Raw genomic sequence first — 24,146 nt, forward strand, 5'->3', positions numbered from 1 at the left:
TGGACACAACTCAGGCATGGGTCAACAGGTGAGTGGATAAACAACACGTGCTCCATCCGCACAATGGAATATTACTCAGCCTTCAAAAGGAGGGAAAGTCTGACACTTGCTACAACGCAGGTGAACCTAGCGGACATTAGGCTCAGTGAAATAAGCCAATCACAAAAGGACAAATATTGTGTGATTCCTCTTATAGGAGGTCCCTAGAGGAGTCAAATTCAAAGACAGAACGGTGGGGACCAGGGGCTGGGGAGGAGAGTTAGTGTTTCGTGGGCTAGAGTTTCAGATCTGCAGGCTGAAAAAGAGTTCTGGAGAGGGACTGCTTAAACATGAATGTATCTGATGCAGTTTGGATGTGTGGCCCCTCCAAATCTCATGTTGAAATGTGATCAGGGTTGAAAATCGGCCTGGTCGGGGGTGTTTGGCTCATGGGTGTGGATCCCCCAGGAATGGCTTGGTGCCCAGCCCTTGGTAATGAGCGAGTTCTCACTCTATTAGTTCCAGAGAGAGCTGGCTGCAATGGAGAGTCAGGGACCTCATCCTCTTAGTTTCAAGCATGACCCCACATCAGTCACCCCTCTTTTTAAGACGCATGAGATAACATCATATACCTGACAAAATCCATTTACTAACAACATTTCCAATTTTAAACTGTCCATTACAGAGTTTACCTTTTCATGTCCTTTTTATTTGGGGAAGGTTTTAGTAATTGTCATGGATCTGTAAAAAAGCACCTTAAGAAAATTCAAAATGTTCAAACTGTTTTGAATCATAATCTCAACCCAGGATTGAAGATTTGTTCATACACAGAGAGCATTCTGGTTTTTTTGTTGTTGTTGTTTTGCGGGGAGGGGAAGGTGATTCTAAAATGTCTATTTCTATTTAGAAGCAGCTTTCCCCCCAACCAGACAGGTTTTTGCTCTGCTGCCCAGGCTGGGCTGTAGTGGCATGATCACAGCTCACTGCAGCCTCCATCTCCCGGACTCAAGCAATCTTCCCGCCTCAGCCTCCTCAGTAGGTGGGACTACAGGCATGCACCACCATGCCCAGGTAATTAAAAAAACTTCTTTGGTAGAGATGGAGTTTCTCTATGTTGCCCAGGTTGGTTCTGAATTTCTGGGCTCAAGCAATCCTCCCTGTGTCGGCCTCCCAAAGTGTTGGGGTTACAGGCATGAGCCACTGCGCCCAGCTAGAAGCAGCTTTTCACTGCACACCAAAGACAACCAGCTCACATACAAATTTCAGTTCTCTTTTCTTTCTCACATTGTCAGTTACATGGCTGAGTATCCCTTAGCTGAAATGCTTGGGAACATTTTGGAATTTTTTTTTTTTTGAGACGGAGTCTCACCAGGCTGGAGTATCTCGGCTCACTACAACCTCTGCCTCGTGGGCTCAAGCAATTCTCATGCCTCAGCCTCCTGAGTAGCTGGGATTACAGGCGCCCGCCACCGCAGCTGGCTATTTTTTGTATTTTTTAGTAGAGACGGGGTTTTACCACGTTGGCCAGGCTGGTCTCGAACTCCTGACCTCAGGTGATCTGCCCGCCTCGGCCTCCCAAAGTGCTGGGATTACAGGCGTGAGCTGCCGCGCCTGGCCTGGATTTTGATTTTTGTATTGTTTCATGCTTACGCGCCAATGAGCACTTCCTTTAAGTGTCAGGTTGGTGCTCAAGAAAGTTCAGGTTCTGGGGCATTTCAGATTTCAGGATTAGGATGTTCAGCCTGTACCTAAGCACTTGTACAAAACAACCTGCTGTCACCAACAGGACATGGCACCAGAGAGCACTCGGAACACTCTGGCCCAGATCTTCAGTGCGCAGGTCCTGCGATGCCCACAGCGGGGCCCTCCCCTCCCTGAACGCTGGGGACTCCGAGGGCAGCAGCCGGTTTCTAAGCGGTTTTACCTTTTTCTTCAGGTGGTTTGAAGAAGTCGGCTGGGAAGGAGACGGAGGACTCCAGCTCCCTGGGGAACTCTTCATGGATGGCGTCGAATCGCGGGACCCTGGCTCCCGTAAAGTTGAACTTGTCAAAGATGTCAACAGCAAGAACTGGGGGGACAGTTCCTTTAATCAGACATAACTCCCAGGGCTTTCTTGAACCCCTGCTGTTTTCAAAATGACCACAACTGTCACACTGACACTAGCTGGCCATATTTATTTTTTTTTTGAGGTGGAGTCTCGCAGTGTCTCCCAGGCTGGAGTGCAGTAGTGCAATCTCAGCTCACTGCAACCTCCGCCTCCCAGGTTCAAGCAATTCTCCTGCCTCAGCCTCCCAAGTAGCTGGGATTACAGGCAGGCACCACCACGCCTGGCTAATTTTTTGTATTTTTGGTAGAGATGGGATTTCATCATGTTGGCCAGGCTGGTCTCAAACTCCTGACCTCAAGTAATTTGCATGCCCCGGCTTTCCAAAGTGCTGGGATTACAGGCATGAGCTACCACGCCCAGACTATTTACTTATATTTATTTTTGAGACAGGATCTCTCACTCTATCACCCAGGCTGGAGTGCAGTAGCGCAATCTCAGCTCACTGTAGCCTCATCCTCCTGCACTCAAGCGATCGTCCCACCTCAGCCTCAAGTAGCTGGGAATACAGGAGCATGCTACCACACCTGGCTAATTTTTATTTTATTTTTTTAATAGAGACAGGGTCTCACTATGGCGCCTGGCTGGTTTCGAACTCCTGGGCTCAAGCAATCTGCCCATCTCGGCCTCCCACAGTGCTGGGATTACAGGTGTGAACTACCACGCCCAGCTGACTGACCATCTTTAGAACAGAACTGACTTCCAACTTCCTGCATCCCGCCTGTACTTACACCTGTCTACAGTGAGCCTGGAGTGAGGCGGGGTCCTCGATACCCACCCTTCTAGAGTCTCACACCTGAGGGTTTGGAAGACCTGCTGGACCCCCAAGATCATGGCCCAACATCTCCCTAGCCCGGGACCTGTCCCCTGGGAGCCATGGGTACGTCATCACGGACTGTCTTCCCAAAGGCTCCATTTACAGATGAGGAAACAGAGGCCTACCTGCTGAATATATATTTTTTTTTTTTTGAGACGGAGTCTGGCTCTGTCGCCCAGGCTGGAGTGCAGTGGCACGATCTCGGCTCACTGCAAGCTCTGCTTCCCGGGTTCACACCATTCTCCTGCCTCAGCCTCCCAAGTAGCTGGGACTACAAGCACCCACCACCACGACCGGCTAATTTTTTGTATTTTTAGTAGAGATGGGGTTTCACCATGTTAGCCAGGATGGTCTTGATCTCCTGACCTTGTGATCCACCTGCCTCGGCCTCCCAAATTGCTGGGATTACAGGCGTGAGCCACCGCATCCGGCTTTTTTTTTTTTTTTTTGAGATGGAGTCTCACTCTGTCACCCATGCTGGAGTGCAATGGCGCAATCTCGGCTCACTGCAACCTCTGCCTCCCAGGTTCAAGTGATTCTCCTTCCTCAGCCTCCTGAGTAGCTGGGATTACAGGCATGCACCAACACGCCTGGCTACTTTTTGTATTTTTAGTAGAGACGGGGTTTCACCATTTTGCCCAGGCTGGTCTCCAACTCCTGACCTCATGTGATCTGCCTGTCCCGATCTCCCAAAGTGCTGGGATTACAGGTATGAGCCACTGTGCCCGGCCTCAGAATCATTTTTCTAAGAGCATGGCCAAGGGGGCGCCAGGAGCCCACCTGCTTCACCCCATGGGGGCCTAGCTCTGGGGCGCACCCCTGATGGTAGCAGGGTTCCACCCCCAACGCAGCCAGCGCCTTACTCATGTTGGCGGTGACGATGACGAAGGGCCGCAGGTACGTCCGCCGCACGTTGCGTGCCACGTTGCTGAAGTAGCCCTCGAGGCGCCGGAGCAGCTGTGCCGTGCCGCCCTCGCTCCGCTGGATCTGCTCCCACGCCGCCCTGGTGGCTGGGGCCAGGAGGGCGCTGCCCGAGTGGATGACGTCCTGGTCAGACAGACAGCACTCAGTACTCAGCCTGCGGACGCCTGGCTCGTGGGACCGAGGGACACCTGCCCTGAAAGCCTTTGCTTGCCTAGTGGGCTCATTCATTCATTCCAGCCCTACACTTTAGACTGTGCTCTTTAATATTAGTTGTTTTTTGTTTTTGTTGTTGTTGTTTGTTTTTTTTTTTTTTTTTTGAGACAGACTACCGCTCCTGTCGCCCTGGCTGGAATGCAGTGGCTCCATCTTGGCTCACTGCAACCTCCACCTCCTGGGTTCAAGGAATTCTCTTGCTTCAACCTCCCGAGTAGCTGGGATTACAGGCACACGTGTACCACCACACCCGGCTAATTTTTGTATTTTTAGTAGAGACGGGGCTTCACCATGTTGGCCAGGCTGGTCTTGAACTCCTGACCTCAGGTGATTCACCCGCCTCGGCCTCCCAAAGTGCTGGGATTACAGGCGTGAGCCACCGCGCCTGGCCTAGCTCCCAAATATTTTTTCAAAAAGTTTATCTTAAGAGGAATAGAAAAATGTTACTAAGCTCACAAAGTATATTAAAATCCAGAGAATTAAAGATGCTTCATATTTTTAGCTTAATTTACTAGATTTACAAGCACTGTTTAAATGCTTGGAAGGCCTGTTTGCTAGCCGAACAATTGAAATACAAAACGAAAAATCAACTACATGACATATATTAATTCCATTTAAAATACTTAGGGGAATTTCATGGTCTAACTTTATAAATAGGATCAAACATTAATCAAAGTTGAATTCAAATAGATAAGGAAGTCTTTTTGTTTGTTTGTTTTGTTTTTGTTTTTTGAGACAGAGTTTCACTTTGTTGTCCAGGCTGGAGTGCAGTGGCACGGTCTTGGCTCACTGCAGCCTCTGCCTCCCGGGTTCAAGCAATTCTCGTGCCTCAGCCTCCCACGTAGCTGGGATTACAGGCACCCACCACCCCGCCTGGCTGATTTTTTTCATATTTTAGAAGAGACGGGGTTTCACCATGTTGCCCAGGCTGGTCTCGATCTCCTGGGCTCAGGCAATCTGCCCATCTCGGCCTCCCAAAGCGCTGGGATTACAGGCGTGAGTGACCACGCCCGGCCAGAAGTCATTTTTTAATGTGTGATTTTCATAAATCCTGAACCCCATCAAATAAGCCAGAGAGACTGCGGGTGATTCAAATGTCAGAGGCTGGGACTCTGGCAGAGTGAGCCCTGCCAGGGGTTTTTCCACATACACCCCAAGACGCTAAGGCAGGGAAGACGTGGCGATGCCCCTGGTTATTACATCAGAACTCCTCCTGAACCCCACCAACCACGTAAAGCAGTGATGGAACCACCACAACCTGGGATGCGCAGATGACCCACACTGAGGCCGCCGTGGACACGTGGACAGCTCCTCCCAGGGTGACCCTCAGCCTCTGTGCACCCCAGGGTCTGTGTGAACGACTGGGTGGAGGCATGAGGCTGTGCTCAGGGGCTTGGGGACCACACCCAAGACAGAAACCAGGGCTGAGCACGGTTGCTCATGCCTGTAATCCCAACACTTTGGGTGGCTGAAGCGGGTGGATCACCTGAGGTCAGGAGTTCGAGACCAGCCTGGCCAACATGGTGAAACCCTGTCTCTACCAAAAATACAAAAATTAGTCGGGTGTGGTGGCGGGCGCCTGTAATCCCAGCTACTTGGGAGGCTGAGGCAGGAGAATTGCTTGAACCCAGGAGGTGGAGGTTGCAGTGAGCCAAGATCGCACCACTGCACTCCAGCCTGGACAACAGAGCAAGACCCCATCTTAAAAAAAAAAAAAAAAAGAAAGAAAAAGAAACCAGGAAGGAAACTTGTTTGTGGAGTCACGCATGGAGAACAAACGCCACTGGCCCAACTCTCAGGCTGGGACTCAAATCCCAGCAAGGGGACCCTGCCTGGTCTCTGGTGGCCTTATGCAGACTAGAAGGTTCCATGGGGGCCCTGCATGGACTGGAGGCCCTTTGTGGATGAGGAGGTCCCTGAGGGCTCCGTGGGGATGGGTGGGAGGGACAGGGTGTCCCCCATGGGCTCTGTGTGGACAGGCACTCCTCTGGGGGTCCTGTCTGGATGAAGAGGCCTGCAGCAGAGCCACAAGGAAACTTCTGGAGCCCCCGAAAGCAGTTTCCAAATATCAGGCTGCACGAGTCCCCTCTGCATTCACCCTAAAACGATACTGCTCAGGGGATGACAACTTCCACACACACAGCCAGAGGGTTGAGGTGGAGGTGTGGCTCTCTGAAAGCAGGACCTCAGAGCTGCAGGTGGGAGTGGACATGGGGGCCCACTGCCCGGCCCTGCCCCTTACAAGCTGTGCCTTTGGGCAAACGCCTTAGCTCTCTGTGCCTCTGTTTCCTTACCTGTCAAATGGGTGGACGATACTCCATCACGGGCTGCGTGGAAGGGAGAGGGGCTGATGCAGGTGGGCCACTTAGAATCCCTTAGAAGCCACTTAGATCACACTACAGGCACTACCGGGATCACCAGCAAGGCTGTGACCTGCATGTTTCCTTCCAGAACACTCCCTAACGCTCATCATCAGTTTAGTCAGGCACTGCACCCGCCAGGGCTCACATTTGAGAAATGAGGATGGGGATCCTGGACACAACCGTCTTCCACGAACTGAGGTAGATGCCCAGCCCCACAGCACCCACCCACGGGCATCCGAGTGTCCCCGAGTGTCCCCGAGCCAGGGCGGCGGCCACCCTCCTACCTCGTGAAAGTCGGCATCCTGCGTGGCTGCCAGGTCGAAGCCCTGCTGCCAGCTCTCGTGCTGAAGGACGTGGCCCAGCAGCTGGTAGGCCGTGCGCACGTCATTGCCAAAGAGCGTGCCCGTGTGCTGTGTGGCATTGCGCAGTGCCCTCACCAGCTGCAGGGCCCTGGCGCCGTCCACCTGCGTCTCGTTGCGGCTCAGCTTCTCATTCTGGAACAGGGAGGCAGTCGCGATGTGTGCAAACCCACTTCGGCCGCTTTCAGTCCCTGCTGTTACTCAGCAACTCACTACTGTCTGGTGCAAGTTTCCTTGTCAGAAAGGAACTTTAAAAATCCAAAAGCCTGGCTGGGCATGGTGGCTCACGCCTGTAATCCCAGCACTTTGGGAGGCCAAGGCGGGTAGATCATTTGAGGTCAGGAACTCAAGACCAGCCTGGCCAATATGGGGAAAACCCGTCTCTACTCTCCATTTTGAAAATACTCTATGTCTCTATTTTAAAAATAAAAAAATTAGCAGGGTGTGGTGGTGGGCACCTGTAAGTCCCAACTACCAGGGAGGCTGAGGCAGAATTGCTTGAATCCGGGAAGCAGAGGTTGCAGCAAGCTGAGACCGTGCCACTGTCCTCTAGCTTAGGAGATAGAGTGAGACTCCACCTCCAAAAAAAGAAACAAAAAACAAAAAGCCCAAAAATGAGCACTGCTGACAGCCAGACCATGGAAATGAGGGTCTGGTGGACCGAAGAGGGCTCAGAGAAAGGTAGCGAGTGGGAGACGTGGGAACAAAAGCCACGAAACAGGGCAGGACCAGAGGGCAAATGGAGTCAAACGCAGGGACCCTGTGTTTTCAGAACCAAAGACACAGAGCTGGGTCCTCTGGGGGAGAGAAGTCCACGTGGGGGTGCCTGGCTCAGGTGCCAACGCCCCGAAGTCCACAGGAACCTGCTGGCTCCAGGCTGCGGGCCCGTGGGGCTGTCCCTGCGCTATCCCAGCCGCCCCAACACTCCCCAGCCCAGGAGCCTCGGCCCACACAAACTCTCTCACGCATACACGAACACACACGTGCCCCTGCTGAACACACATGCCCGAGGCGCCCCTACCATGGCCCTGAGGTCCACAAAGGAGATGGTGGTACAGTTAAAGAGCTCCGGGGGCAGCCAGCCCTTCTCCCCGCTGCAGTGTCGAACCGCATTTCCTAGGGAAGGAGAGCAGGTGTGCAAAGCCTGAAACTCAAATTGTTGATCAATGCTTGTGTATTTCAATCTGCAATCTGAATATACTTAAACCCAGAACACTGCGTAGTGGTTAGAACCCCATGGGGGCCAGGAGGCCAACACCAGCACCCCTCTTTCATGTCAGGGCCACGGCCGAAGCTGCTCTGACACTGACAACCAGGGGTTTTGGGTGCCCAGCCAACAGGAGCCAGCACTTCCGAGCAAGTCCGTGAGGAAAGAAATCAGCAACACCATCTGCCGGCAGCCACGATCCCATGCACCAGGAATCCATTTCAGCTGGGCCTTTCCTTGCCTCACTGGATTCCCCAGACGCCCCTCACAGAGCGGACACAGTCATTGTCCCCATTTCACAGAGGTAACCCGATGCTATGAACAGTGAAGCCACTTGTCCCGGTGCCCCAGCCTGAGCGGCAGAGCAGGGACTGGCCGGGCCTGACTGGCGGGTGTCCCCACACGCACTGCACTGTTCATGTTTCTGTTACACTCTCTGCCTGCTTTGTGTATTTCCTGGTAGGGAAAAGGCGATCGGATTTCTCCCCAGCACTTTGCCTGCGGATATTTTTTCAACACGAAACATTCCATGAGTCCCCACATCTCGACTGGCTCCTCCCACAAGGACGCCTGCCTCAGTTCCCTACACACAGCCCACGGCGACTCACCAACGGATCCCTTAGGGCATGGCACCGCAGCCGGCTGCCCGAACTTGGTCTGTGGCCACCAGATGCCGGCCTCAAATGCTTTGGGACAGCCATTGTAGATCACTGGGGTAGAGAAGAGAGAAGTCTGCTCAGCGGGGCATGCCGCACCCACGACCACAAACAGGCACCACTGTCTGCATGTACCTCCCTGCAGGAGGCCCTGCTCCCACCAAAAACCGAACCCTAGCATCTCCCCTGCCCCCATCCATGTCAGAGCTGGAGAGGGGTGACCAGGCTCTGACCCACACCCCCTCACGCAGAACCAGGTTTCTAGAAGGTCAAGAGAACTCAGAACACGAGGGAGCCCAGGGTTCCCCAAACACCCGGCGCGCATGCACACACGTGCACGCCAGTGCAGCAGCCTGTCCCTGCGCTGTAACCTGCAGGGTGTCGAGGGGCAACGCGGACCTTCACAGCCGAGCATGGTGACCTCGGCAAACGGGTTGTCACAGCGGTTGCACTGGCGGCCGATGACGCCGGGCTTGCAGGCACACTGCCCGGTGGCCATGTCGCAAGTGCGGCTGTGGGAGCCATGGGGGAAGCAGTCGCAGGGCAGACAGGTGTCCTGGGCTGGGGGCTTGTAGTAATTCTCCTGCAAAAGCCAGAGGCAGGGCCTGTGACTTCAGATGCCCAGGAGAGGCCCTACCTTGCAGCGTGTTTCCCGAGCAACATCCAGACTCCCACCCGGGTGTGTGTGTTGGCCGCCAGCCGTCCCACCCCTCATGGCTACCCTCTGCCCACATCCCACACCCAACGGGGGCTGCCTCCCAAGGCCCCATAAGGCCGGACCCAGGAGAGCAGTTCTTCCGGGAAGCACGCCCTCCCTCATGTCTTAACAAGTCTCAACAGTGGGCACCTTCGTATTTGTCCTATAAAGAATCAGAGATCCAAATGGAGGCTTATGTATGGGGATAGCCCTTGGGCATTTTTTTAAAGTTGTTTTGAAAAATTAGAAGCCACCTGAACGTCCACCGTTGGGTGGGTCAGGGTGACAATCAAGAGCTTGTACTTCGGGTTCAGAAAGTCCTGGGTTCATGCCTGACCCTTGCCGTTTACCAGCTACATTGCCTGGGCCGGTCACCGGGTCTCCCCAGGCCCAAGTAGCACCCCCTCAACCCCGCCCCGGAAAACGGGGCAGGCTGTGACCAGGCTGTGACTTGGGCAGACTCGTGAGCAACGTTCAGACCTGTGTGTCAGGCGGGGACTCCGACTGTGTGTAAAATGACAGTGAGCGGCAGGCCCAGAAGAGATGCTAAAACACTAACAATCACAGCTGGGAGGCGCATGGGGTGACTGCGATCTTTATGGGTTTTTATTACATTTTATATAACTTTGTTTTTTTATTTTTTTGAGATGGGGTCTCACTGTGTTGCCCAGTCTGGAGTGCAGTGGTGCAATCACAGCTCACTGCAGCCTCAACCTCCAGGGCTCAAGTGATCCTCCCACCTCAGCCTCCTGAGTAGCTGGGATCACAGGCAAGCACCAGCACGCTCAGCTAATGTTTTTATTTTTTGTAGAAATGGGAGTCTCACTATGTTGCCCAGGCTGGTCTTGAACTCCTGGGCTCAAGTAATCCCTCCTGCCTCGGCCTCCAGAGTAGCTGTGATTACAGGCATGAGCCACCACGCCCTGCCTATAACTTTGGATGAGAAAAAAATCATAGGCAAGTTTTCGCCAATGCACTCCCCACGTTCTCTCTGCTCTGCCACCCACTACGCCACCACCGCCATCTGGTGACATGTGTGGACCGACCCTGACCCAGGAGAGCTGTTTAATTTGAGCCTTTCAGGACACAAGTCCCACTTGCTGTTGGAACCACCGCGGGCACTGGGGACACTACTGACATCACGAGATGGCATCCAAGGGTGCCCTGGTGCCAGCTTCCCTCCTAGGGCCAACCGCATCTGCAGGAAGCTCACGTCCCTCGCCCAGGCTCCTGTTACTCTCAGACCTAACATTTGGGTTTCAAGTCACTGTGAGCGCCATGGTTGTGGTGTACACGAAGATCCTCAAGGAGGTGATGTATCCTGAGAGGGCTGGGGAGGGGTCCCTAGAGTCTGCACTGAGAATGCGTGTGCATTTCTGGAGACACGAGATGTGAGCTCCGTGCTGCATGCAGGTTAGGACTGACCGCCCTGGATGAGCGTGGGGCATAACGCAGTTAGTGACACTTTCTATTTTAAAACTGCTGTCATCATGGGACACCAGCTTGGTAAAGACCAGGAGAATGGCCAGGCACGGTGGCTCACGCCTATAATCCCAGCACTCTGGGAGGCTGAGGCGGGCGGATCACCTGAGGTCAGGAGTTCAAGACCAGCCTGGCCAACATGGTGAAATCCTGTCTCTACTAAAAATACAAAAATTAGCTGGGCATGGTGGTGGGCGCCTATAATCCCAGCTACTCAGGAGGCTGAGGCAAAAGAATTGCTGGAACCCGGGAGGCGGAGGCTGCAGTGAGCCGAGATCGCACCACTGCACTCCAGCCTGGGCGACACAGCGAGACTCTGTCTCAAAAAAAAAAAAAAAAAAAAAAAAAAAACGACCAGGAAAATGGCCAACCAGGAGGCCAGGAGGGCCGGTGTGGTGCCAGAGATAAGCCAGCCCTCAGAAACGGGTGGGCTTCCCACAGCCACGGGCAGTAGGCCGGGAGGAGGCAGGGATTCCTGTTCCACAGGCGGGGGCTGGCAGGGCTGAACCCGTAGTTTACACGTGGAAAGCAGCCATGGAGTATTCACAGAGCACGGGGGAGCAGCAAAGAAACCAAAAACCACATCTGTACACAAATGTGATGTGAGTGGGCACAGGTGTGTGTGCAGGGGTGTGAGTGTGTACAGACAGGGTATGTGAAGGCGTGTGTGTATTTAGGGGCAGCTGTGCATGTGTGTGAGCAAACACAGCATGCAGGGACCATGGGGGCTGGGCCTCACCTTGCATTGGCACTGGCCGTTGGTCTTATTACAGTCGGGATCAAAGCCTTTGCTGACGGCACAGTGGCAGGGTCCACAGACGGGGTTCCCCCACCAGCCTCTGGGGCATGGAAGGTCGAGTCTGTGGGGAAAATAAGAGGGCAGCTGGAAGGTTTATGTAACTGTGCTTTCTGGAATGAGAAGAGGCCTGCAGGCAGCATGGAGATGGTCGCCCAGGAGGCCTGGCTGGGTCCAGCTCTGGGAGCTTCCCCTTCCACGTTACATGGCCTCAGTCTCCCCTCTACTGGCTCCCAACCTCACCCCCCACCCACAGGTCCACCATGCCCAAAGCGACTGGGACGACATCTCTGTCCACTGTGTGCCCCACGTCCACATGATGCCTGACTCATTGGGGCTTCATGACAATGAACCCCACTGCAAGGCTGGCCTTTCACGACGCAGCCCCAGGCAGACTGAGCTCAGCTGCCTGGCACAACTTCTCAAAGTGGTCTTGGGGTGAGTGCCAGCATGAGATGCCCGCAGGAAGCTCCTAAACAGGGAGTTTTGCAGCTTTTGTTGTCCCCCAGGTCCCCTGGCCACCAGCCCCACAGATGCTCAGGGCAGCCATGCCCTGGTGTAGCATGCCCCTTAGGACAGCGGCATGCGCCCGTGCACTCGGAATCCAGCGGAAGCCAGTCCTGCCTCCCTGAGCCTCCCCCGGCAGAGAGTAACAGACACTGAAGATGAGCAACACTGCAGGGACAAAGCCAGGCCTCCGAGGTGCTGGCCGCTGCTGTGCATGAGTCTCTCTACCCGTTCCTGATGGAGCTGCACCTGAGCAGTCACCTGAAGGCCCACCTGCCTGCAACGGCCCCGCCCGAGTGTCCTGCAGGCTCCTGCGTTCCCCCCTGGCTAACCAAGTTCCCTCCACCCAGCTGCCAGCCTCTAGCATTCACTCACTTGGCGAGCAAGTATTAAGGACTGTGTACAAATCAGGGTCATAAAGACAACCAGGCCAGAGATAGAGTCTGGCATTTATGGATGTGTGTGTGCAGCGTGGGGCCCCAGAACCTTCATCCCCCTGCAGCCCTGGTGACTGTGGCGCCGGGCATGGAGATGCTGGATCAGCCTCTTGGCAACTCCCCCTGCTCCAAGCTGTGCTCCACGTGGCAGGTGGGGGTTCCCTAATACCAGACCCGGTCCTGCCACTTTAGTGCTGGGCCCCCACGGCCTCCACACAGCCGAGTTCTGTTCCTGGCTTGCGGGCCCACCTCCGTCCCCACCCAGGCTTCTCTAGATCAGCCTCATCCCCTTACTCCTCTCCAGCTTGGCTCTGTTGCTTTCGCTCCCAGAATGCCCTCCCGCTTCAGCCACACTGGCTCCCACCTCCCTCTCCACTCCCAGGGCACCTCCTCTGAGCTCCCCCTGGCATCACATCTTGCTGATATCCAAGAATGATGTGGTGCCATCTTCTCGTGAGGTCACCAGCTCCAGGGCACAGGCTGCTTCCCACTCATGGGGTCACAGCCGGGATCACGGCACCTGCTCTAGGCTCGGGAGGACAAAGAACAGAGCGTAGCAGGTGTCCCTGCACCTGATGGCCACCAGCAGCTGAGGACAATGAGCCACAGGGGCATCACCTCCAAGGCGGCCTGGAACCTTGGTTTATGAACAACCCAGCAGCTCCACCTTGGACAAAGTGACGCTTGTGATGACTACACACCTGTGCCCAGCGATCCCTGTGCAAAGGGTACAGAGCCCAGAGCCCAGAGAGCACGCTGCTGCCTGTCCTAACCACACTAGGATCTCCGCACACATCAAAAATGACTTCAAGCCCAGCGACTCAACAGAGAAAGCATTCTCTGTAAATCACACACGTCTCCCTGCATCTCATGGGGCCTGTTTGCTCTGGGCCCAGCGAGGACTCCAGGTGAGTCATTTGCATGTTTCTGGTGTGGACACATGATCCAATGGGGTTAGTTTGAGACGTCCAAATTGATTCTCATTGCCCAAGCGTGGTGGCTCACACCCGTAATCCCAGCACTTTGGGAGGCTGAGGCAGGTGGATCACTTGAGGTCAAGAGTTCGAGACCAGCCTGACCAATATGGTGAAACCCCATTTCTACTAAAAATACAAAATATTAGCTGGGTATGGTGGCGGGCACCTGTAGGACCAGCTACTCGGGAGGCTGAGGCAGGAGAATCGCTTGAGCCCAGGAGGCAGAGGTTGCAAGGAGCCAAGATCGCGCCATTGCACTCCAGCCTGGGTGACAGAGAAAGACTCTGTCTCAAATAAATAAATAAATAAATAAAAATTTAAAAAAATTTGATTTTCACTTAATTCATGCTAAATTAAAAAAAATATATGTCCCTGTTACCCAGAATTACACATATCTTTGGGTCAAAATAAGAAAGAGAAGACGCTGAATCGAGGGAACACAGCCACATGGACTCTGAAGGCGCAGGGAGGCACCAGGGGCTGCTCTTACTTGTTCTCGCAGTATGGCCCGTAGTGGCTGGGCCCACACTCGCACACGTAGCCCTGCGGGGAGCCGGGGGAGCGCACGCAGGCCCCCATGTTCTCGCAGGGGTTCAGGTGACAGGCATCCACACAGTTTATTCCAAGGTACCCTGCAAGGACAGAGCCAGCATTACCTCCGCCCACAATCTACGAGACCTTCCACGTTAAAATATCTGGAGCAACCTGTCCCCTCCAGAAGATCTGACTTTCCCTGGTACTCAGCAGAGGGAAGAGGAAGAGTGCCACAGAGTCCCCGAAAACACAGCGTTAGGCGGTTTAGACTTGGCGATGCAGAGAGGAAGGCCTTCCCGGGCTGCCCCAAGGAGGGTGAGAGCCTTGGAACACGGGGCCCAGGCTGCCCCAGGACACATGGGGAATGGTCACCAGTAGAAGATGACTTCAGCACCTCAAAACTCAGAGGCCACCCTGAATGGAGGATTTTCTTAATATGCACTTTTCACTAATTCTTTTACTTATTTATTTATTGAGAAGAGTCTTGCTCTGTTGCCCAGGCTGAAGTGCACTGGCATGATCTCAGCTCAGTGGAACCTTTGCCTAAGAAGCTCAAGTGATCCTCCCACCTCAGCTTCCCACGTAGCTAGGACTACAGGTGCGTGCCACCACGCCTGGCTAATTTTTGCTTTTTTTTTTTTTGGTAGAGATGGGGTTTCACCATGTTGCCTGGCCGGTCTTGAACTCCTGGCTTCAAGTGATCCACCCACCTCGGCCTCCCAAAGTGCTGGGATTACAGGTATGAGCCACTGCGCCCGGCCTTACTTTTCACTGTTTCTTTGCTGATCACCCCATGTACTGAGGAGAGCGCCTGGGGCACTCTGTGCCTCGAGTAAGGAAAAGGCTCAGAGTCTCTCTCTAGGAGGGGCCCACTTGTTATAAAATAATGCTCAGGGCTCCACGGAACCACAGGGAGTTGGCTGGGGACACTCATGTCCAAACTGAGCCCCCCTCCTGTGTTTCAGCCATAAGAGACCTCCCTGTCACTGAAGGGCCCCGGGAGGGCGGTCCCACCTTTGTCACAGACGCAGCTGTAGTCCTCCCAGGCGTCGTGGCAGCGGCTATTGGGGGGACAGGGGCTCGAGGTACACGGGTCCTCCACATCACAGCCGTCCTTCACCCTGACCTTGAGTGCGTTGTTCATGTTCAGGGTGGCAACGTTGGTGGGCGTCCCCCCCATCCTCACTCCCTGCATTAAGTAAACGGCATTGGGGCTACAGGAGCCCGGAAAGGTACGTAGGGGTTAAGGGAACCCTGAGACCTCTCTGGTCCCTTGTGAGGCATTCATCTGTGACGCCTCATTTATCTACAGAGCTGGGGCGGGCAGGGTTGTTCCTCTTGCCCCACGGCCTGCTGGCCGGAGTGCAGTGGAGGGCTGGGTGAGGAGCTCAGAGGGCACGCTGGCCTGACCTCCTGGGGTGCGCGGTGGGGGCGTGAGGAGTGGATGTCCCTGCCGAGGGGGCTGAGAGCTGAACGACTCAGAGCAGCTCCCTCGGCCGTAGCTGGAACCCCTGGCTCCAGGGGACAGGCACGGGGCCCACTTAGAGCAGCTCCCTCGGCCGTAGCTGGAACCCCTGGCTCCAGGGGACAGGCACGGGGCCCACTTGGGTGACGTCTGTGGTTGAACTGGGTGGGGGTGGCGGCGAGGGGCTCGACTCAGGACACTTCACACAGGCAGAGGGGGGCAGGTGGCTGGCATGGCGGTGGGGAGCTGGGGGGGCCAGGGACGGCCCGGATGCCAAGGGGAACCGCAGGGGAGGATGGGTCTGAAGAGGAAACAGGAGCTGTTAAAGTGGGGACGCCTGTCAGACAAATTCTTCACTCGCTGAAAGCTAACAGGTTGACCAACGGAACCACCTATGGTGCTGCCAGCCTCGGAGCTGCCCGTGAGGAGCAGGCCCCTCCCACCCCCCACCACCCCCACGTACCTGCATGCAGCCTCGGAATCCACGGCGCACGGAGACCTTGTCTTCAGAGGCGCCCCCGACCACCATGCTCCTTATCGTCAGCCCGGGAAGCATGCCCCCGATATCTGCCTTGTTCTGTGTGGAGAGAGGGGCCGGGGCTCTGAGGGCTGCATCCACCATCCTAGAAACGTCTCTCAGATGGGAAGGATACACTGGAAGCCTAAACAGTCACTTCAACAAACTCCGCAGAGCCTGAGGACATCTGGGCCTCCAAAGAGAGAGCTGGGCCCAGCTGGACAGCGAGGCTGGCTGGGATGACCAGGGCGAGGGGACCAGGCCAGAGGATGGGTGTCCATGCCCCAGCCTAGCCAAGGCAGCCAGTGGGGTCAGCGTGGGCAACTGTCCCGCCTCCATCAACGGCACAACACTAAACCAGCCACGCTGTGACAGAGAGCTTGGCGAGTCAGGAAGACTGCAGTGAACGGAAATCCGCTCACTCATTAACACTGTGGGAACCCAAGAGGATCTCGGCTGAGATCCAGTCCCAGAAGGGCAGGTGCCTGCAACACACCTATTTACTCCCAGGTCTGTGTTGTAAGATGAGCCTTGGCTCCAAGAGCTCTTGGAGATCCCAGGTCGCCCCTTAAGTGTGTGGGCATTTCACAGACAACATCTTGGGTTACCGGCCTGCAAACTGTGGAAACCTAGTTTGGTTAAGTGTTCTGAACATTGTCTGGGATAACACCACCTGCCTGCCTGGGACAGGTGTGGCTCCCTGGTGTCTCACAGGCCTGTCCAGGACCTGGGTCTCACTGCTCTCCCAGTTTTGCTCCCCATCCATGCTCTGAGGGCACAGGCCCCAGCATTGCTACTTCAGTACCCTAAAGACACGGTGCTGAGCCTGCAGGCGTTGCTCAAGATGGCTTTGCTAAAAGAAACCACTGCTGAAGGCACCAACAGCATCATGATGAGAAATACAGCTGGAGGAAGTCAGCTGCTGACTGCCGGGGGCGGGGCATCTGGATGAAGGAGGTGAGGAAGATGCCAGTGACCTCAGTACAGGGCAGAACAGAAGCCCACCTGCGGGGGCCCAGAAAGTGCCTCCCCAAATCCACAAGGTCTCCGGCGGGTCCTGGCACATCAAGGGGTCATTCTGTTTTTCCCTGGGCTGGAGGAAGGGTCTATCCCCAGAGGAGGTGCAGGTGACAGCTCACCTGGTCCATCCCATAGTCCAAGGTCATGGTGACCAGGTGCTTCATCTCACTGTCCTCCTTAACATTCTTCAGCTCGATCAGCAGGTGGTGCCACTCCCCGTCGGTCACCCGCAACCCGGACAGCATCACGGACTCCACATCGGAGGGGCCGTGGGACACCTCAAACTGGAGGTAGTTGTTCAGGATCTGGAGCAGGGAGAGCCACATCGACTGATTGGTACAATGACAATGAAAGAGAAAACGTTTTGCAGTCACTTAAACAAGGAAGCTGTGAAAGGAGACTGATGATGTGGCACCAGATACAAGATAGGCTTAAAAATTAGGCAAAGTTGGCCAGGTGCGGTGGCTCAGGCCTGTAATCTCAGCACTTTGGGAGGCTGAGGTGGGTGGATCACCTGAAGTCAAAAGTTTGTGACCAGCCTGGCCAACATGGTGAAACCCCATCTTTACTAAAAATACAAAAATTAGCTAGGTGTGGTGGCAGGTGCCTGTAATCCTGGCTACTCAGAGGCTGAGGCAGGAGAACTGCTTGAACCCGGGAGGTGGAGGTTGCAGTGAGCTGAGATTGCATCATTGCACTCCACCCTGGGTGACAGAGCGAGACTTGGTCTAAAGAAAAAAAAATTAGGCAAAGTTGGCTGGGAGCAGTGGCTCAGGCCTTTAATCCCAGCACGTTGGGAGGCCACAGCAGGCGGATCACCTGAGGTCACGAGTTCAAGACCAGCCTGGCCAACATGGTGAAACTTGCCTCTACTAAAAATACTGAAATTAGCCAGGCATGGTGGCAGGCACCTGTAAGCCCGGCTACTCCGCAGGCTAAGGCAGCAGAATCGCTTGAACCTGGGAGTCTACTAGAGGTTGCAGTGAGCTGAGATCGCACCACCGCACTCCAGCCTGGGAGACAAGAGCGAGACTCTGTCTCAAAATAATAATAATAATTAGACAAAGTTGGCTGGGCGTGGTGGCTCACACCTGTAATTTCAGCACTTTGGGAAGCCAAGGCGGGCGGATTGCTTGAGGCCAGGAGGTCAAGGCCAGCCTGGCAAACATGGCAAAACCTCGTGTCTACTAAAAAATACAAAAATTAGCTGGGCATGGTGGTGTGCTCCTGTAATCCCAGCTACTTGGGAGGCTGAGGTGGGAGGATCACTGAAGCCCAGGAGGCAGAGTTTGCAGTGAGCCTAGGTAGCACTACTGCACCTCAGCTTGGGTGACAGAGCGAGAACCTGTCTCAAAAAAAAAAAAGTATAGGCAAAGTTGTTCTTTGTTGCTGTTGCCTTTAACACTGATCAGAACTGCTTGTCTTATTCTACGGGAAAAAGGATCAATCGCTTCACGGAGGTCAAGTAAGGGAAGGGCCAAGAACAAGCCCCATTAGGCTTTTAAGTACTGGGACCCAGCTCGATTCAGGTAACTATTGGGCTCCTATTTTTGGATGTAAACATTATACTTTATAAGACAAGATTTAATCCTCTGTGTTTAATTACATGTATGAAAAAAAACAAAAATCAGCACTGCAACTGGCCTAAAACACTCATATTTTAAAATAAGGTAGGCCAAGGGCAGCGTGAAAATCTTAGATCTCCTAAGAAAGGACTCGGCAATTTGAACCACCTCTCCTCTTGAAATCACCTACGAACACGAGACAAAATATTAAAGAATGTCTGTTTGAAGACACTGAAGTGGCTCCAGGCAAAACAGAGTTTCAGGCTCACGACCAAGGAAAAGACAGAATCTGCAAAACAGCGTGGCATGTGCTTCCCTGCAAGGCCGTCAGCTGGTTCTGGAAGACACAGTGGAGGCTGAGCGTGCAGTCAGGTCACGGCTGCCAGGTACCTGAAACCCCTGCCCTCCTTGGCACTCTTCAGCCCTATCAGCAGGTGGTAGGACGCTCCATCAGTCGCCTGTGACCTAGAGTCTCAAGATGCCTCAAAGCTTTCTAGGTTCATGGGGCTGGAGGACTAAAAACTGGGGTTCATGGACTGCCAAGGGTTGTTCCTTGGCTTCTGGTTGGAACCCTGAGGGGTTTACACTAACGATAAAAACGAAAAAGAGCCACCTTTGCAGGACTGGAAGCCCACCTTTGAACCACCTCAGTCTGTGAATGCATTAAACTCTCTGACTTTGGGAGACCGAGGTGGGTGGATCACCTGAGGTCAGGAGTTTGAGACCAGCCTGACCAACAAGGTGAAACTCCACCTCTACTAAAAATACAAAAAATTAGCTGGGCATGGTGGCAGGTGCCTGTAGTTCCAGCTGCTTGGGAGGCTGAGACAGGAGAATTGCTTGAACTCGGGAGGCGGAGGTAGCAGTGAACCGAGATCACGCCACTGCACTCCAGCCTGGGCGATGGAGCGAGACTCCGTCTCAAAAACACACAAACACAAAAGTCTGTGACTGCATTCAAGTGCTCTGGGAGGGCAAGTGCTCCTAGTGGTTGCCAGAAGCAAACATGGAAGATAATGACATCCCCATCATCCCCATTCTAGTTTCTCTTTTTTTTTTTTTGAGACAGAGTTTCACTCCTGTTGCCCAGGCTGGAGTGCAATGGCACAATCTCAGCTCACTGTAAATTCCACCTCCCAGGTTCAAGTGATTCTCCTGCCTCAGCCTCCCGAGTAGCTGGGATTACAGGCACCCACCACCACACCCAGCTAATTTTTTGTATTTTTAGTAGAGACGGGGCTTCTCCATGTTGGTCAGGCTGGTCTCGAACTCCTGACCTCAGGTGATCTGCCTGTCTTGGCCTCCCAAAGTGCTGGGATTACAGTCATGAGCCACTGCACCTGGCCCCCATTCTAGTTTCAAATGCTCTCTAGTTTTTCAATATAATGTCTAGCACTCAATAAAAAATACCAAGTATACGAGGATATAAGGTAATATGCTTGAAAACCAAGAGAAGCAAGGAAGAGTGGCAACAGACCACAGATTCATCAGACAGACTCAAAAATAACACTGGGAACCACAAAACTTTCAAGGAAACAGACTCAGTGAGACAATTAGACTTACTTCTGGGTGTAGGTGTTACAGACATAAGGGTCAAACGGCCATGTTTAAGTACATGTAAGAAGAATCAGAAAACAAGGTTGTAACTAACCTAAGATGCTCATATTTAAAGATAACTTCAAAAAATAGCCTAGATTTTAGAAAAACAACTATTAGCACACTGCTTATATTATACCTGAAATATAAGGATACAGAAAATGTTGAAAGTAAAAGGATAGAAAAAAATACATCATATAAATACCAACCAAAAGAAAAATGGTATAGCTATGTTAATATGAGACAAAGTAGACTTAAGGCAAAAATCCTCACTACAGAAAAAGAGGAATTTCATAATGATAACCAAGTCAATTTGCTGGGAAGATAAATCAACTCTAAATTTGTATGCACCTAATAACCTGGCCTCAAAATCTGTATAGCAAAACTCAAGATTACTAAGAGAAGTAATAGATAAATCTACAGTCAAGGTAGATTTGTAACTAACTTCTCTCAGTAAGTGAGAAGACAAAGACAAAAAAACAATAATTAAAACCAATAGGCTGGCGCGGTGGCTCACACCTGTAATCCCAGCACTTTGGGAGGCTGAGGCGGGTGGATCACGAGGTCAGGAGATCGAGGCCATCCTGGCTAACACGGTGAAACCCCGTGTCTACTAAAAATACAAAAAAAAAAAAAAATAGCCGGGCGTGGTAGTGGGCGCCTGTAGCCCCAGCTACTCGGGAGGCTGAGGCAGGAGAATGGCATGAACCTGGGAGACGGAGCTTGCAGTGAGCCGAGATCATGCCACGGCACTCCAGCCTGGGTGACAGAGCGAGACTCCGTCTCCAAAAAAAAAAAAATTCCTTTGCCATCTCTTGCATTGTTCTTGCTTAAAGAACTCCAAAGTGAGCAGATCAGTGATAAAAGTGATGTTATATCTACAAACAAAAGTGATATCCACAGAATGAACCTGTTTTATGGGAGGTAACTGAGTGTGTCCCCGGCTCTCAGTCAAAGAGGCATTCAGCAATCTCAAGGTTATCCCACCTGACAAGGTGGGTGGATTTTGGGTGCCCAAGAGCAATTATCCAAATTGCTTGGGCTGTGGGATGACAATGGAGTCTTCTTTGTCCCACCACAGTGGCAGGGGCACAGGGGACATCCTTTGAGGGACAGCCAAACTGCTGCTTTACAGAGCTCACAGGCCCACGGGAGGCCTGCAAGCTGATAATGGCAAGGAGAAATCCCCCAGAACCTTCGGTAACGTGTGCCTGACCGGCCTCTGCAAGCTGCCCTGGGGGCCTTCTGGGTGCCCAATGGGGTCTGCAGCATCCCCTCAAGGCCACCCCTCCAGCCACCCAGACTTCCACAGGGAGGGCTGGCTGTAGTCCCTGGCAAAATTCCTAATTTTTGGATGAGCCCTCCATGATGTAATTACACAAACAGCACCAGTCTGTGGCTTCCAGCACCATTCCTGCTGAAAGCGCACTTTTTTCCTACAGAGACCCCACTGCCAAATGACAACCTGCAAGCTCCAGTTCATCACCCGCATCCAACAGCCAATTTAATTTGCTCTGACAGTGAAACCACCACACAGAAAATACCATCCCCAGGCAGCACCGCACTTGCCAAGTTTTGGCCTGGAGCAAGCTTCTGGGGCTGCCTGGGAGACTCATGAAATTACAGGTTTAACAAGGGCCCACAGGCCAGCTGTAATCATCCCTGGCGCACACCACACCTTCCAGGCAATCCGAGAGGTCTGTGCTGGAAAATTCTCCCGAGCTGTGATGGGGAGGAACAGGAGGCTCCCTGTCCAGGCCTGAGCTCCTGCCCCAGCCCCGACCCATCTCCTGAGCCCTCGCTGATCTGCTGAGGGACTGACCTCCACCAGCCCGCTGGGAGCACTCTCGGTCCTGCCCCCGCCACCCTCCAACCAGGCACTCATGATGGGGAGGGCATGTCCTGGGCAGTCCCTCTGTCCACCCGCCAACCCTCATGCCAATCTTGGCTACAGAGAACTGTTTCTAGATGGGCTGTCCTTAGGAGTGACAGAGAAGGGCCTGTGGCCGTCCCAGGAACCTGGGCAGTAAAAGAACCATAGAGTCCCGAGTGAAGAACCTCTACGCCTCAGTTTCCCGTGTGTGGAACGAGAGCTTGGAGCAGAACTCCGTAAAATCCATCTCACCTCTCACCATCTGACCTTAGCCCAGCTTCCCCTGATGGGGGATGGTGTCCAGGACACACTGGGCAGCACAAGAAGGCCCAGAGCCCAACGGAGCAAAGGCAATAAGGCATGGCTCCGCACGGCACACAGCTGATGGCGGAGGACACGCAGCCCAGACGCCGCTTTGGGAGGGACTTCCTGACCGCAGGAGCCTGGGGGGGTCATCCTGGGAGAACAGGGTGAGTGTTCCCGTGTGGCCGACCCCAAGGCAGGAGAGGAGGCTAACCTAAGGGCAGCATCTCTGTGCGCTGAAGGGAGGTCAGGAGGGAGCCCCAGGCTCACTCTGGTTGGAGATAATGAACAACCAGAAGGAAGTCAGTGCTGCTCTGAGACTGTGTGCACCCAGGTCTCATCACATGCGTGCACACACATACATATACAGCCACATGCACACAGACATGCACAAATGTGCACGCATGGAGAGATGCACATACACAGACTGACATGCACACACACTTGCACGGAGATATGCGCACACACACACACACAAACTTGGAGAAAAGCATAGGAGTCACATCTGTAATCCCAGCACTTTGGGAGGCTGAGGCGAGTGGATCACCTGAGGTCAGGAGTTCGAGACCAGCCTGGTCAACATAGCAAAACCCTGTCTCTACTAAAAATACAACAAATTTAGCCAGGTGTGGTGGTGAGCTCCTGTAATCCCAACTACACTGGAGGCTGAGGCAGGAGAATCGCTTGAACCTGGGAGGCAGAAGTTGCAGTGAGCTGAGGTTACGCCGTCGCACTCCAGCCTGGGCAACAAGAGCAAAACTTTATCTCAAAAAAAAAAAAAAAAAAAACCTAGGATGAAGGAAGGAATAACTCAGTTATGAATCTGTCAAATCAAGACAGAGCGCCCTGCTCAGGCACGGCTCCCACAGGCCACTCCCGTGCCAGGGGATGAGAATTAGGCCTAAGGAGAGACATAAAGGGAGCTTTTTAGGAGGGAGAATTGCCCAGTGAGTTTTCAGAGCTAGACCCTGATCAGAAAGGGTCACAGCAGCTGGGTTTACAGGAGAGCGCCCGTGCCCCACCATCACTACAGACGGGAATGACCTTCAGATGCACAGGCAGAGGGGCGAGAGGGCAAGCCGAGGGCCGGGCACCCTCCTGGGGAGGGTCCCCATGGCTGCCTCATGCGGCGGAGGGTGTGGCAGAAGGGCAGCCCGATGACAGAAGACAGGGCTCATAACTGTTTCTCAAACAAAGTGTCTACGGAGCATGGAAGATGCGAGTAGAAACCGTGTGGCACAGAAAACCGGAGGAAAGCGTGCATTCGAATCACCTTCTAAAAGCTGTTTGGAATTTTTATCCAACAAATAAACTTTTGTTTCAAATAAACGAAACAGTAAAGATCAATAAGACAGAGAAAACAGGCAGACAGAGACAGAGCGGGGCTTTAGGCATTTCTGGGCTGAGGCATCTCAAGCTCCCAGAGAAAGTGGACGTGCATTGGTGCCAACCACCACCCGGCTGTGGCTTTTTGAGACGGAGTCTCAGTCTTGTCGTCCAGACTGGAGTGTAGTGACACGTTCTCGGGTCACTGCAACCTCCGCCTTCCAGATTCAAGTGATTCCCCTGCCTCAGCCTCCCAGGTAGCTGGGGTTACAGGCCCCCACCACCACGCCTGGCTAATTTTTTTTGTATTTTTAGTAGAGATGGGGTTTCACCATGTTGGCCAGGCTGGTCTCGAACTTCTGACCTCAGGTGATCCGCCCGCCTCCGCCACCCAAAGTGTTGGGATTACAGGCATGAGCCACCACCCCG

At 53.6% G+C, this 24,146-nt stretch overlaps 1 protein-coding gene across 2 annotated transcripts in view; it reads right to left on the reverse strand.

The window, feature by feature from the left end:
• The window catches only part of CELSR1 (cadherin EGF LAG seven-pass G-type receptor 1), a 182,005-nt gene that overhangs the window by 23,844 nt on the left and 134,015 nt on the right, over positions 1–24,146 (reverse strand). For both annotated transcript variants that reach the window (XM_055374360.2, XM_055374359.2), the window contains exons 10-20: positions 17,174–17,359; positions 15,981–16,094; positions 15,067–15,241; positions 14,009–14,150; positions 11,541–11,661; positions 9,022–9,205; positions 8,575–8,676; positions 7,781–7,875; positions 6,685–6,894; positions 3,764–3,947; positions 1,904–2,047 (exon numbers count right to left, since the gene is read on the reverse strand). In XM_055374360.2, the coding sequence (XP_055230335.1) occupies positions 1,904–2,047; positions 3,764–3,947; positions 6,685–6,894; positions 7,781–7,875; positions 8,575–8,676; positions 9,022–9,205; positions 11,541–11,661; positions 14,009–14,150; positions 15,067–15,241; positions 15,981–16,094; positions 17,174–17,359 (1,657 nt within the window). The remainder of the gene's footprint in view (positions 1–1,903; positions 2,048–3,763; positions 3,948–6,684; positions 6,895–7,780; positions 7,876–8,574; positions 8,677–9,021; positions 9,206–11,540; positions 11,662–14,008; positions 14,151–15,066; positions 15,242–15,980; positions 16,095–17,173; positions 17,360–24,146) is intronic.

This window comes from Gorilla gorilla, chromosome 23 (assembly GCF_029281585.2).
Source record: "Gorilla gorilla gorilla isolate KB3781 chromosome 23, NHGRI_mGorGor1-v2.1_pri, whole genome shotgun sequence".
Taxonomy (NCBI): domain Eukaryota; kingdom Metazoa; phylum Chordata; class Mammalia; order Primates; family Hominidae; genus Gorilla; species Gorilla gorilla.